Below are 14,590 nucleotides of genomic sequence, written 5' to 3' on the forward strand. Positions count from 1 at the left end.
CTGTGAAGACCGCTGGAGGAAACCTGCTGAACATTGAGGCAGACTTAATCTTCATCTTTGGTTTCTATATTGGTTTGGTTCGTCGCTCTTCCGGGATGCCTTTCCTTATTTCTTGATTTTGTTCTTTAGTTTTTCCTTCCTGCGCTGCGTCCGTCTGTTCTTCAGTTCTATTTCTGAATTGTTTTTGTTTGTTTGGTCGTTTTTTCCATCCTGCTGTGTTTATTTGGTCCTTTCTTTCTTCATTCTACTTCTTCCCTCTCTCTCCCTTTCTCTCTCTCTCTCTCTCTCTCTCTCTCTCTCTCTCTCTCTCTCTCTCTCTCTCTCTCTCTCTCTCTCTCTCTCTCTCTCTCTCTCTCTCTCTCTCTCTCTCTTACTCTCTTACTCTCTTACTCTCACACACACACACACACACACACACACACACATCTGGCCCTCTGTTTGAAGGGCCCTGCTAATGAGAGACGGGGCCCCGGCCCTTGGTCTGCGGCGTCCCCGTCTCGCCCTCCTTTTATCTGAGTGCTGGAGCACCGTGGAGAGGCAGAGAGCTGCCCCTCCTCCTCTTCACGCTCCCCCTCTGGGACACAGCCCGACTCCGCTGGACGGGCCGATGGACGGACTGATGGACTGGTTGAAGCATGGGTGTACGGGTGGGTTGATGAAGCTGGACGCATGGATGGATGGATGGATGGATGGATGGATGGATGGATGGATGGATGGATGGATGGATGGATGGATGGATGGATGGATGGATGGATGGATGGATGGATGGATGGATGGATGGATGGATGGATGGATGGATGGATGGATGGATGGATGGATGGATGGATGGATGGATGGATGGATGGATGGATGGATGGATTGATAAAAAATGACGGATGACTGAAGTAATGAATGATTGAATAGATTAATGAATATTTCATGATGAATGGGAAGATGAATGATGAATGGGTAGATAGATAGATGAATGGATACATTAGATAAATGATCAGAAAGATTGATTGACAGATGGATAAGTTGAAGGAAGGATGGATAGTTGGTTGCATGCTTCAATTATGATAGATGGATGGATGGATGGCCGGGCCTGTCTCCACTGTCCTGTCTGTCCTCACTGTCCTGTCTGTCCTCACTGTCCTGTCTGTCCTCACTGTCCCTGTCTGTCCTCACTGTCCTGTCTGTCTTCACTGTCCTGTCTGTCCTTACTGTCCTGTCTTTCTTCACTGTCCTGTCTGTCCTCACTGTCCTGTCTGTCTTCACTGTCCTGTCTGTCTTCACTGTCCTGTCTGTCCTCACTGTCCTCACTGTCCTGTCTGTCCTGTCTGTCCTTACTGTCCTGTCTGTCTTCACTGTCCTGTCTGTCCTCACTGTCCTGTCTGTCCTCACTGTCCCTGTCTGTCCTCACTGTCCTGTCTGTCTTCACTGTCCTGTCTGTCCTTACTGTCCTGTCTTTCTTCACTGTCCTGTCTGTCCTCACTGTCCTGTCTGTCTTCACTGTCCTGTCTGTCTTCACTGTCCTGTCTGTCCTCACTGTCCTCACTGTCCTGTCTGTCCTGTCTGTCCTTACTGTCCTGTCTGTCTTCACTGTCCTGTCTGTCCTCACTGTCCTGTCTGTCCTCACTGTCCTGTCTGTCCTCACTGTCCTGTCTGTCTATACTGTCTTTAATATGTGGCTCATGACTGATGGACAGATGAGGATGTATGGCTGCCTGGCTGTCTGCCGGGGTGGCTCTCTGTCGCCGCTCCACAGTCACCACGTTTCATCTTAACTGTGTGCCTGTGAAGCCCTTTGAGACCGCCGCCGCTTTAAAGGCCTTTGAAGAACCGCCCGATGTGAAATGCTACCAAGTCAGAGCGACCTGGAATGTGTTTTCTCAGTAGATTGCCGCTGGGAAATTTGTATCTGGCGAAAATGACCCCGGGAGTCTACTGCACAGGATCTGGTTGAAAGGCTCAACGTTAAGATTTAAACTTCATTAAAGACCCCAGGTTGATTCATTACTTAATAATGATACGAATGAGTTATACAGCACTTCTCTACATACTGAAGACACTTTAAATAATAAGAAAACATAAACAAAACATAATAATAAAGAAATTGTCACATTAGAACATTTGAAAGCCAAAAATGTGTGTGTGTGTGTGTGTGTGTGTGTGTGTGTGTGTGTGTGTGTGTGTGTGTGTGTGTGTGTGTGTGTGTGTGTGTGTGTGTGTGTGTGTGTGTGTGTGTGTGTGTGTGTGTGTTCCGTGATGCTTTAAGAGAGAGGCGAGAGTCATGGACCTTGACCTTGTTCTAATTCGATGTTTCTATGGTCTGAGCAACAGCAAGGGTTCTCTGTGTGATTGCCCTTCACGCTGAAGGTTACCTATCTCCCATCTGTAGGTAGCGAGCACTGAGAATCAGAAAAGTACTTTGATGCGCTGTTCATGGGAGTATCCAAAGAAACAAAAATACATATATTCAATTGAATGACCCAATTTGGTTTGCTTGGTTATTTATGTCTAGAGGAGCTTGTACACAACAACAGATCAAAACCCTGGACTTTAGACTCGTTCAGTCCAGGAAGAAAGTGCTGGAAGAAAGTGGAGCTCTTAGCCGACCTTGGCCTAGAGCAGTGATTCTCAAACTTTTTCGGTAACCCCACACTTTGGACAAGGGGGAAATTTCAAACCCCACCTGCCCCCATCGCCCAAACACGCAAAGCTTAACATTTTCAAATGTATTGAAGTAACATCAAGTAACATCATGTTGTATCTATATGCTAACTCAATAACATCAAATAACAGCAAGTTCAACAATTGAGAAAATAAAAGTGTAGCTGTGTCATGACTTACATCAAGTAAAAAAATAGAGAAAATAAAAGTGCCACTTTGCAATCTATTAAAAAAAAGGTCTGTGTCACAAAAGTATCCATGTTGTGTTATTGTCAACACCAGCCTGCTCACCATCCCCGCGAAAGTTTGTTCCGTTATAATTGACCCTTCGCTAAGCCCCGTCCCCCTTAGTTACTGTTGCTATGTCTGTCAAGCCTACGCTCCTACCATAAGAAATATGGAGTTTTCAGTAACCGCCTTTACATGGACACTTCTGATCTGATAAGAAGTGGAATAACAGCTCAATCGGAATAAAAAATGATCATATCTACCTCTATTCCGATTACAAATCTAATCGGATCAGAAATTTCCATTTAAACATGGCTAGTGAAATTTCCTCCCGTTTGTCGCCCCCCACCTGTCACGTCTCTATTCCCCACCAGTGGGGCGTGCCCCACACTTTGAGAACCGCTGGTCTACAGTAAATTCAGTTGGTCTGTTTGGACCCAACCAAACAGAAAACAGAAAACCAAACGGTGATCCTTTTGACACCTGTGTTCATTGTCAGGCTGCGGCCCACCTCCAGCTGCCGCTGGGAAATTAGGATCTGCCGAAAACGACCCTGGGAGTCTACTGCAAAGGATCTGGTTGAAAGGCTCAATGTTAAGATTTATACTTCAATAAAGATCCAAGGTTGATTCACAACTCACAATGGACCGGGACCCACAATGGGCCTTGCGGCCCATTGTGGGACCCGGTCCATTGTGAGTCCCAGACCATACTTGATGAAATGCTGGTCTAGAGAGGCGTACATTTCCAGGAGAAAAGTCTCTAATTGGCAAGAGTTTATGGACTTTGAAAGCAGTGACTGTAGATACAGCTTAGAGTGTGCTGTAATGTTAATGCATGTGTATTTGTTGTGTTGTTTTTCTCCAGTAAAGCTGCTGTCGGTATGATTTGAAAATTGCAAAGAGAGAGCGCAGAAAAGAGTTGAAGATTTTGGAAAGAAACATCTTCCCTCCCCCTCCCTCTCCGCCCCCTCTCTCCGTAGGTTTCACAACCGTTGAGAAGAGTCCTTCAACCCCCTGTGGTGGACAATGATTAAAGTGGCTGTGCGGATATGATTGACAGGCGAGATCTGCCCATTTCTGATTAGATTCCCTGAAACCATCTCATCAGAGACGGTCAGAAACTCGGTGAGAAAATAATCAGGAGCGTTAAAAATCGACAGAGAGCCTTTCACTCACTGACGGATGGTGACGGCATTTCAAGCGAGCTACCCTTTAATAACAGCTATTAAAGGTGCTGTAGGATTTTTTAAGAGCTATGTAATCTGTTTGAAATAGCCAAGCTATCCATCAGCTATTAAGGATTGAAAATAGCTTGAGCATGAGGTAACTCCGACTTCAGACCACCCCCATGTCAATCCTGACCAAGCTCTTCCTTGATTGGTTGGGGTAATCCATCTTGCCTTTCCACCACAGGTTGTGAACGCAACACTTCTCACTCGCGGAGGTAGGGATGGGGGGACATTTGGTATAGTCTGATTACGTTTCAAAATGTATCGCTATTTGCGCCTCGCTACTATCAGATCTTACCTGAAACACCTTTTCAAAAGATCTCAAATGTTATTGGAAAATGATGGTTGTTACCCTGCTGGTCTCTCCGGCTGGTCTCTCCTGCAGGCACGGCCTTCTGGTGCCTGCTGGACATCGTGCCCATCAAGAACGAGAAGGGGGAGATGGTGCTGTTTCTCTTCTCCTTCAAGGACATCAACGACACCTACGGGAAGGCCCACCACAGCAGCAGGAAAGAAGGTGAACCTCTCCCTCCTCTCCCAACCTCGGGGAGTGATTCACGACGGCGCGGCGCGGCCTCTCCCGCGCTCCAAGCGCTCCAGTTTGTCACTGTCACGTTCTACCTGGCGGCCGGGTTGAAACGCGGGCCTCTGATTGGCCGCCGAGAGCCAGATCCGCTCCTCTGCATGGGCAAATGTGATTTAGATTTAGATGGTAGCGGCGGAGCGGAACCGGTCTGCCGCTGGGTCTGTTCCCCGGCTGTCTGCTGGGGGATGGGAGCGCAAACACTGACTATGGGTCCGCTGCTTCTATCCAACCGGGGCTAGGGTGGTAGACTCCTCTGGTGGAGGTAAGTCTACTGCCCATTCCTGGTACATCAAATCAGTATTAACAATTAGTGTTATCCGAGATCACAGTAGTTCTATGTCGCCTTATGGGCTTGACGAGCCTATAGGGGGAAGCTGAGACGTGATTTTCCTATGATGACGCACGCCTCTGTGAAAAGGGTCCATGAACCAGTTCATTTTTGTTTTTGTTGATATTTCAAGAGTAGGGGCAACGGTGTGATGTTCAAGCCTCTTAGTTATGTTTAAGGGATGTAGAATAACCTACATTCGATTTTTATGTTTCTCTACTGTGCAAATCTTAGCTGAGGGAAGGTATCGTATAAGCCAAAAGAGTTCAACTGTGATTTATGAAGTTGTCACAAAGTTCCCTCCACAAATACACCAGTTTCCCTCAATGTCATTAGTTGCAATTCCAGTGGGTTGCCCTTGGCAACGCACTGCTAGCCTTAAGAATCCTCGGGCATCTTTTTAGCTGCTGGAGACTAAAGGTGTTGAAACCCCTCATCCTAAACTACATATACTGTTTCCATCGGATTGAGAGATGACAGTGCTACAGTATTTTCTATAGTCAGACCCTGACTTTAGGAATCTGAAATAAAATGTACTGTAAAATATAATTTATATGTATAAATAAACCTATATGCAAAAAAATAACATCCATATAAAGACCAGAGTGACTGGCCAGAATGACATTGCTTCGATTCAGTTTAAACCCACCAGGTGAACTACAATGGAGTTTTAGTCATTAATTAACGATCCTTTTGGTTTATGACGCAAAGTCCCTCCATTTACCTCTGCTCCTTGGCCTCCCGCTCTCACTCCGGTTGCCGGGGACGCTCGGCGGCGATGACATCCCCAGTGTCGGAGGACAGCACGAGGCGGAGCCGGAAGAGCAGCTCCCACTTCAGCGAGGCGCGTAAGCGGGGGCACACCGTGCTCCACCACCTCACCAGCCACTTCTCCCGCCGCAGTCGCGCCGACGTCAACCTCGCCAACGTGAGTAGACGAAGGGACGCACTACCTGTGAGGCTTTGCTTTCCTCAACCGCCTCAGCAACCCGAACTCCCTGTCCCCCTCCTGCCAACCCACCACTTTGCCCGTAGCTACTCATCGCCCGGGGCTGATGAGTAGCAGTTATCAGCGTGTATTCCCATGATGCACTGCTACCCGTCCAACATGAGTACATATGAGGATGTACTCCTGTCATGCTTTGCTTGCCAAACACCTCATTCCCCCCCTCAACCCTGCCCATCGCTCCGATCAGAACGGTGTTGAGTACCAGCAGTGAGGACATATTCCCATGATGCATTGCACCCCGGCCACTATGAGTACCTATGAGGACATACGCCCATCATGTATTGCTTTCCCAAACCCTACATACCCCTCCTCTCCAACCACTTTGGCTAGAATGCTGACTTGATGAGGCCAAGCTATGATTGCTTTCCCAAGGGGATTTTCACCAGAGTTTCACCAATCGGCGATTGGTTTGTGACAAGTAAGGGACGGGGCTCTCGATGGGGCATCTGATTGGACACTTTATTGTGTGATGTCACCAAAAGGTTGATTTTGACATTTCTGGAAATGGCATTCTGACACGACTCCAGGGGCTTAAAAAATTAAAAAGATAAGGATTCAAGTAGTGTCTACATTTCTCTTTCTTAGTGCATGAGGGGACCACAGCGAGGGCATTCATATTTTACTTCAGTTTGTCATCAGGGTTCTGTTCCGAAAGAGGGGGAATAATCTCCTCTGAACGACCACTGCTCCTGAACTGTCCTGGTGTTCACACACAACTGGAGTCGGACAGGAAGACACAGTGAGCCGCCTGTCCCCGGAGAGCCACCGTACATGTACATGTTCTCCTTCCTCCTGCGTCGCTGACAGCTGCCTCCTAAAGGTAGACGTTTATCCCCAGAAAACACACACAGTGCAACCCAGAAGCAGCCTGCCCCATGCCCGGGCGCATGTTTAAACAAACCACTATTTGTAGACACCTGACTGAAAGCGCCCACGTTGTTGTTCAGGGATGTTCAGTGGGTGGAAGGGTGGTTCAAACACAGGCCCTGACTGCTCATGACGCCGAGCTATTGACTTAAAATGGCTGAGAATGTGAAGCGTCGATCATAAACCTCCACCCGAGGAGATCATTTAGCTTTAGGGTCAAAGGGTCGACCTCAGAACCGACCTGACCCAAAACCAGTTTAGACCTCCCCCTTGCTCCACATTTTCCGGCACTACTCTTTGAAAGTGTTTGTGTTACCGTTGTCCTTGGAAACCCTCACTTTCACTCTCTTCACCCACAGAACCAGAGCGTCTGATTGGCCGAGGTCACAACGTCTGCCTGAGTGCCATCATGTCGCACACATCGTAGATTCGTTCTTTCACAGTTTACCCACCACCATTGTTCTGATTTGAGCTGAAACTGCTGGCAATTACCGCGATGAGATCATCCCCTCATCCCCCCTCACCACACCCCCGCTATGCTAACAAGTCAGGGGACTTGGCTATACACACACCTGGCTGTTTAAGCCATCAATTTGCATATTAGCATGTTAGCATTTCAATAGGGGTGTGCAATAAGATAGAGGGGGTTGCCTTTCCCAGAGTGCCTGGCTGGAAACTTGAAGCATGGATGCTTGTTTCTGAAAGTCGGAAAGAACCGAGAGGCTCCCAGCCAAACGGTTGCAAATGCCCAAACCAATCTCATTGAGCCCTTTATTATTGGCCTAGTATGTGGACAGATTTTCGGATGCCATATTTGGCATTTTCCTGGTTTATTTTGTGGTAACACTTTACAAGAAGGGTACATAAATCACCATTAATAAACAATAGTTAATAGAGCATAAAGCCTTAGCAAACAATTAAATAACGGTTAATTAACAAGATAACTTTATCTCTAGTTAGCGTTTAGTGATGGTGTTCACGTTAACTAATGTATTGATTATTTAATAGGGTTAGGGTTAACCTTAATCAAATAATGTAACCAAACAATTAATTAGCTATTTATTAACTGTTAGTCAATGGTTGTATCAGCGATTCTAGGCCAAAACATAAATGATCAAATTCATCTGCTGCCCGCCCCATAAGCAGGCCGTCCAAAAGAAAGTCTCTGTAGGCAGCCTATGCTAGGAGAACGTACAAAAAAACAAATGGTACTACCAACCACTCAAACCAAAATAAATAGAACTCCAACCATTCACCGATGAGGGGTGGGTGTTGTGGGGTTCTGCGCTGAGTTCATGATCCTTTTTACTATGTGCACGAACCACAGAAGGGAGGGGCGAGCTGGCTCTGTTTGTTTGGGCTCTTGCCTCAAAGACCAACAGAAGTGACGTCACCCAACATCGCTGATGCAACCTTTAATTGTTTGTTAATGCTTTTTACTGCATTGACTTATGTCAATGAATGCTTAACTATTGTAACCTTTTAGTTAAAGTGTTAAAGTTGCCCCGTTCTAGAAAGTTAGTGGTGCGGTCCGGCAGGCACACAGAATAATGTTAATAACTGTAATGTTTAATTCTTGAAGTGTTCTGTCAGTGTTATTGTCCTCAGGAATATAAACTGTGAGGGTGCAGAGAGACAGACAAAGAAACAGACAGAGAAACAGACAGCCAGACCGACTGGTAGATGGATGGACAATCTCTAGGCTTAGAGATTGATATGTTTAGACAAGATCTATGGGGAAACCGATGCATCACGGGGAAATAAAACTGAATAAAACTGCTGTACAGTAGCATTCATTCTGCAGAAGGCCTGTGTACAGAGCTCTACTGAAACAGGCTGCCCGGCCATGAACGGACAGCTGCAGTAGACAGGGGGCCAGAGTGACGGCGGTTCAGGAGGCCTCTGGTGGGCCTGAGGGGCCCGGGGCCCCTGGAGCAGGGAAGACCTCCCTACACCAGTCATGATGGCGGAGAGGCTGTCACTGTGTGTGTGTGTGTGTGTGTGTGTGTGTGTGTGTGTGTGTGTGTGTGTGTGTGTGTGTGTGTGTGTGTGTGTGTGTGTCTTGCAATAATGGATTTTTGGCTCTCGAGGGAATATTCTGATAAGGCAGGTTAGGTATCAACCCTCCTTTCTGCCTCCCCTCTCTTCTTCTCCCTCCATCCATCTCTCCACTCCTCTCCTCCTTCCTCCTCTCCTCTTCTCCTCCCTCCTCTCCTCTCCTCCTCTCCTCTCCTCTCATCCTCTCTTCTGAGTGTTGGCCTTTCTCTCTCTCCCCTGATCCGCTCGCTCTCCTGCTGTTGTTCCATCTCCCTCGCTTCTTCCATCTGTCATTCCCACCGCCATCATCCGCTCCACCTTAACACCTCCTGACTTCTCTCTTTCTCTCCTCCATCCTTTCTCGATCTCCCTCTAATTCCTCTCTTTCATTCTCCTCCTCTCCAGCTCGTGATGCTTCGTCTTTCTGTGGATATGAAGCGAGGCACGTTTTCCCGTTCTCCCCCCTCTCCTCCATCACCTACTGTACGTCCATCACTCAAACCCTCCATTATTTTCAATGCCAGAAGGCTCCGTCATTGACTATTCTTTCCGTTCCATTCTTTCAATTATTTTTCTCTTCATCTCTCTCTCAGTGTAGCTGTCTGACTTCCTTTTAATCTCTCTCTCTCTCTCTCTCTCTCTCTCTCTCTCTCTCTCTCTCTCTCTCTCTCTCTCTCTCTCTCTCGACCTGTCAGTATGTAACTCTCATGTTACCTCGCTCTCCCTGTCTCCCCCCCAGCCCCTGGCCAGCAGCAGGTCCCTGGCAGCGGGCCTTTACTCCTCCACTGCTGATCTTTGGCTCTCTGAATAGAAGGTCTATTTGCAGGCTGAAAGAGAAGGTGCATGCTTTCCACAAAGCCCGGTTTACAGAGCCCTTCTCTTCCAGATCCACGCTCACACTAAGGGGCTGCAGCACAGATACGGAGTCACGGAGGAACAGAAGGGCGCGCTTCAGGCTGAAGATCTCTGAACCTTTCAGAATAGCCCTGCTGTCGTCACTGTTGCTTTTTCCCAGCCAGCCAATCAGAAATTAGATGGGCAAAACCCAAGTGGTCAGCTGTCAACGGTCAAGTTGACAGTTGGATGCTATAAATGATTAACGACAATGATTCACTGCAGTTAGCTGTTTTCACAAATAGAAACTGGAATGTTTGTGTCAGCATACGCATGGATGTATAATATGTTGTCACTTCAACTATACTCGATTATTTTCTCCCAGCGACTTTTGGATAGTTTTGTCAATATAGTTCAGATTAAATAGTAACTGATTGAGTATTCTTCCTTTGAAGGCATGGTCTGTGGTATTGCAGTAATATTTTTAGAAATAGCACAATAGGGTCTGTGCTAGTGTTAGTAAGTGTGGTTGAGGTCATGTGGGGCGGCCATGTGTCTCCTCACTCACATCAAGGACAAGCCTTCACAGCTGGAGCACAGCTCAAAGCATGCTGGGGGATGTAGTTGGAAGCGAAGACTTTGGGGACTAACGCTCGGGCTAATGACGCAGAAAGATCAGCTGTGGTCGCGTCACATGTTCTGACACATTTGTTTCCTTCCAATCCCTGACAGGGACTGTGAGGAGCGCCTGGGGGGAAGGTCAAAGGTGGGGTTGGTAGTGTGACGTCTGTGATGTAATAGACGTGACATAACCAAGCTTTTGCTGTCTCCCCCGAAACGCAGCATTACTGCGGAAATAAATGCTGATGATAAACACACATGGGGGTTTTAAGGTCGTTGCGTGATACTCACAAAACAAACGCAAAAACACGGAACTTTCCTTGAATGGTGGCACAGTAGTAGCATCCTAACACATTGGTGGAGGATGAGGGCAGAGTGCTACCATGAGGGCAGAGTATTTACCATGGGGGTAGAGTGGTTACAATGGGGGCAGAGTGGTCACAGTGGTCAGCATCTTATATCAGTGGTTGGCCTAATGGCATGATGAAATAGCGTATAACATGCAGTCATTGTGATACCATGTAAACCCAGGTCTTTTGATGTGGTTTCTAGCTTGACGCCGTTCACCTCGTTCTCGAGCAAGGCCCTGGTGTTCGACCTGCAGATGCCCCCAGGCTCTGGAGGATGACGATGATGTGAAGTGGCCTTCATCTTGTTAGGGCATTAGACGGAATGGGATCTCCGTGTTCTCGATTTTAATTCCTACCTTCATCATTTTTGGACGGAACATCGCTAATAAACAGATATTGTAAAAGCCTTTTTAGTGTCTCTCTAATAATATGAGATTGGAGAAAAGAAGTCCAAGAAAGATGAACTAATCCGATGTGGTGCAGAAAATGAAGGCCTCGATTGTGACTTGATAATGGAGGCCTTTTTAAAAAACATCAACGGTTGTAAAATCTATACATAACATAAAAAAGTTTGCCTTTTTACAACTCAACCAATGTTGCTCATAGCGGTAACATCTTATCGCCTCATTCACTATAGGCCTGACCTTTGACCTTTTCGGGGAGGCGGACCCTCGCAGAACAGGAGGTCATCAGCATATCTTTGGCAGCACGTGACCACGTGGCTGTGACCAACGAGCTGCCTCATTGGTCCCCTGGTTGGTCACGGTCAGGGTAGGGGTCCGGTGGACGAAGGTGTGATGATGTTTGACGGTGTCTGGTCACGCCCGACCTCGTCTTGAAAGTGTGTCGTCTGTGGCTGCCGCTAACTTTCTCCATCGTCCTCCGCGCGACATTTAATTGAATGCCGGTCATTTGTGGAGGCATGATTCCTCACCATGTGTATTTAACCTGCACCGTCCTTTGTCGCGGGATATTAGCATTGGGCAAACTCATCTAAGCGCCACTTGACATTCACAGCGTGTTTACGCTGGCAGATTTGAGCCCTGCAATATCCATTGAATTATAATTCAGTTCAGCAGCTTTTCAAATGCATCTGAACATCTGGCCATCGGCCCTCTCGTCTATTGCGTTTGTGACAGGTCACACGCGTGCGCGTGTGTGTGTGTGTGTGTGTGTGTGTGTGTGTGTGTGTGTGTGTGTGTGTGTGTGTGTGTGTGTGTGTGTGTGTGTGTGTGTGTGTGTGTGTGTGTGTGTGTGTGTGTGTGTGCTTGTCCGTCCTTACATATCCTATTATCCAAAAATGCAAATGGCCTCATCAACAAATATTACTCCCTCCTCTCTGCGGCTCTCTGTAAGTAGCAGAAAGGACAAGAAAACATAGGGACTGATGGACGTTTCTGAATACACTTCATAAATAGATTCTCTCTCTTTATCTCCCTCTCTCGCTCTCACCCTCTTTCCCCCCTTCTTTGTCACTTTCTCCCTTCCACCCCTCTTCTCTCTCCCTCCCTCTCTCCCCCCTTTCTCCCCCCCTCTCTCTCCATCTCTCCCTTCCACCCCTCTTCTCTCTCCCTCTCTCCTCTCCCCCTTCTCTCTCCCTCTCTTCTTTCCACCCCCCTTCTCTCTCCCTCCTGCCTTCTCCCCCTCTCTCCCCCTTTCTCTCCCTCTCTCCCCCTCTCTCCCCCCTTCTCTCTCCCTCTCTCCCTTACACCCCTCTTCTCTCTCCCTCCCTCCCATCTCCCTTCTCTCCCCCTCCCTTTCCCCCTATCTCCTCCCCTTCTCTCTCACTCTCTCCCTTACACCTCTCTTCTCCTGCCCCCTTCTCACTCCCTCCCTCCCTCCCTCCCTCCCTCCTCCTCTCTGTCCCCCCCCCCCTCCCCCCTCTTCTCTGTCCCCCCCCTCCCCCCCTCCTCTCTGCCCCCCCCCCCCCCTCCCTCCCCCCTCCTCTCTGTCCCCCCCCCCTCCCTCCCCCTACTCCAGAACATGTTTGAGAAGCCCTCCCTGCCCGAGTACAAGGTGGCCTCGGTGCAGAAGTCGCGTCTGATCCTGCTGCACTACAGCGTGTCCAAGGCCCTGTGGGACTGGCTCATCCTGCTGGCCACCTTCTACGTGGCCGTCACCGTGCCCTACAACGTCAGCTTCACGCCCTACGACGAGGTGGACTCTTCGGCCCGCTCCACCATCGTCAGCGACATCGCCGTGGAGATGCTCTTCATCCTAGGTGAAATCAATATTAAGTTTGAATAAACCGTTCCTTTTGTTTGGTTCCGGTCCCGGAGAAGTGAGTTTTGACGAGGTGGAGGTCAATGTATCACTGACCCCCTTTAAGGCCCAATCCCATTTTTACCCCTTACCCCTCCCCCTTGTTTTGAAGGGGTAAGGGGAAGGGGTAAGGGGTAGAAATGGGATTGGGCCTACATCTGCTGTTAAAATACGTTTTTTTTAGGCGATCGGAAATGAATTACCAAAATACATACAACGCTTATCATTTACACCTGGCATGTGTCTCCAGTTTCCTGATATATACCGGATATTGCTCTCCCAGTGTTATGTCATTTGATAATGGGATTTTAATAACTTGCATCAGTTCCCAACGAGGTGAAAAAAAAAGTAAAAAAGCAGTTTCAAGAAGCTGATGATGGCAGTCCCGAGCGAAATTGCTTTATTTTCTCAATCTTCCTATTGGTAGAGTACCGTGGGACTAAGTTGTAAAACCACATGAAATATAAATGTCCCCGTGTCCCTCTTACCCTCCCGGTTTAAAGTGGAGACGAGCGCTAAGCGGATGTAGTCACAGGCTGTTATTTCTGTACGCCTGCAGACCTTTTGTGTCAAGGACAAGCTTAGCTAGGTCCTGCTCTGAACACAGCGCTGGGCATTGTTCAGCACGAGTGACTGTTGAATAAATAAAAACATGAGGGGTATCAGCTGTCTTGCTGTAGGGGATGTATTTGAAATATACATTTTTTTTGGGTAAATGTTTTTGAAATTTACCGGCCGTTTATGTTGGCACATTCTAATAACTGTAATACAATCCGTTTATCGTTTTTGAATATGTTTACCCTCTGCTTACTTAAAAGCTAGGGTAGGCAATTTGAAATCAGCCGGAGTAAACCAGATTTTGTAAGTATGACAAAGGAAAAATCCGTTCCCTTAAGGCCTCCCCCCAAAGCCACTCCCCCAAATGACAAGCTTGCTAGCTTCAGCAATAGCTCTACATAGCCTTGAGGAAGACTCTGCTCATTCGCAATAAGGGTACAGGTTTAGTGTGTCCATGGCAGCCTGGTAGGTCGGTAGTGAGACAGGAAGGCCATCCAATTATTTCATTCAGCCTGAATTGAACTCTTGGGTGGGCTAATTATAGGCCTGTGAAAGCCACAGATACAAGATTTGTTTGATCAAATTTGCAATAATAATATACTGTTGACATATGAATATACAAGGACATACTCTAGTTAAATATAATTGATATAAATGTATATATAGTGCCAGTGGCACTAGGAATATGTAAATGGTACGTAGTACATGTATCCATCCACATTGGAAGACGCCTCTTGTATACAATACTGAGCAGGGATAAGCATCCTTCTGGGTCCTTCTAGCAGTTGCCGCCCTCAGACTGTTCTCCAGGCTCTCTGGGACGTCCTTGGAGAATGTAGGATACAAACTTGACTTGGTCAGAGCCTTCTAGCCTTCCAGCTAGGGGTGCTGGCGTACAGCGATGGTATGCATTGTGTAGGATGATGTAGCCTGATAACCTGGCCTTTGGCTGGGACTTTGAATTCTATCCTCTATCACATGACACAAACTGACAACCTCCCACGCCCCCACCCACCAGCATATTTCCCCC

At 47.6% G+C, this 14,590-nt stretch overlaps 1 protein-coding gene across 1 annotated transcript in view; it reads left to right on the forward strand.

Moving 5' to 3' along the window:
* kcnh4b (potassium voltage-gated channel, subfamily H (eag-related), member 4b) overlaps positions 1-14,590 on the forward strand; it is a 40,824-nt gene that overhangs the window by 9,000 nt on the left and 17,234 nt on the right. Inside the window, exons 3-5 of the mRNA XM_056577719.1 lie at positions 4,494-4,625; positions 5,814-5,950; positions 12,721-12,961. Coding sequence (XP_056433694.1) covers positions 4,494-4,625; positions 5,814-5,950; positions 12,721-12,961 — 510 coding nt within the window. The remainder of the gene's footprint in view (positions 1-4,493; positions 4,626-5,813; positions 5,951-12,720; positions 12,962-14,590) is intronic.

The sequence above is a fragment of the Gadus chalcogrammus genome, chromosome 18, assembly GCF_026213295.1.
Source record: "Gadus chalcogrammus isolate NIFS_2021 chromosome 18, NIFS_Gcha_1.0, whole genome shotgun sequence".
Lineage (NCBI taxonomy): Eukaryota > Metazoa > Chordata > Actinopteri > Gadiformes > Gadidae > Gadus > Gadus chalcogrammus.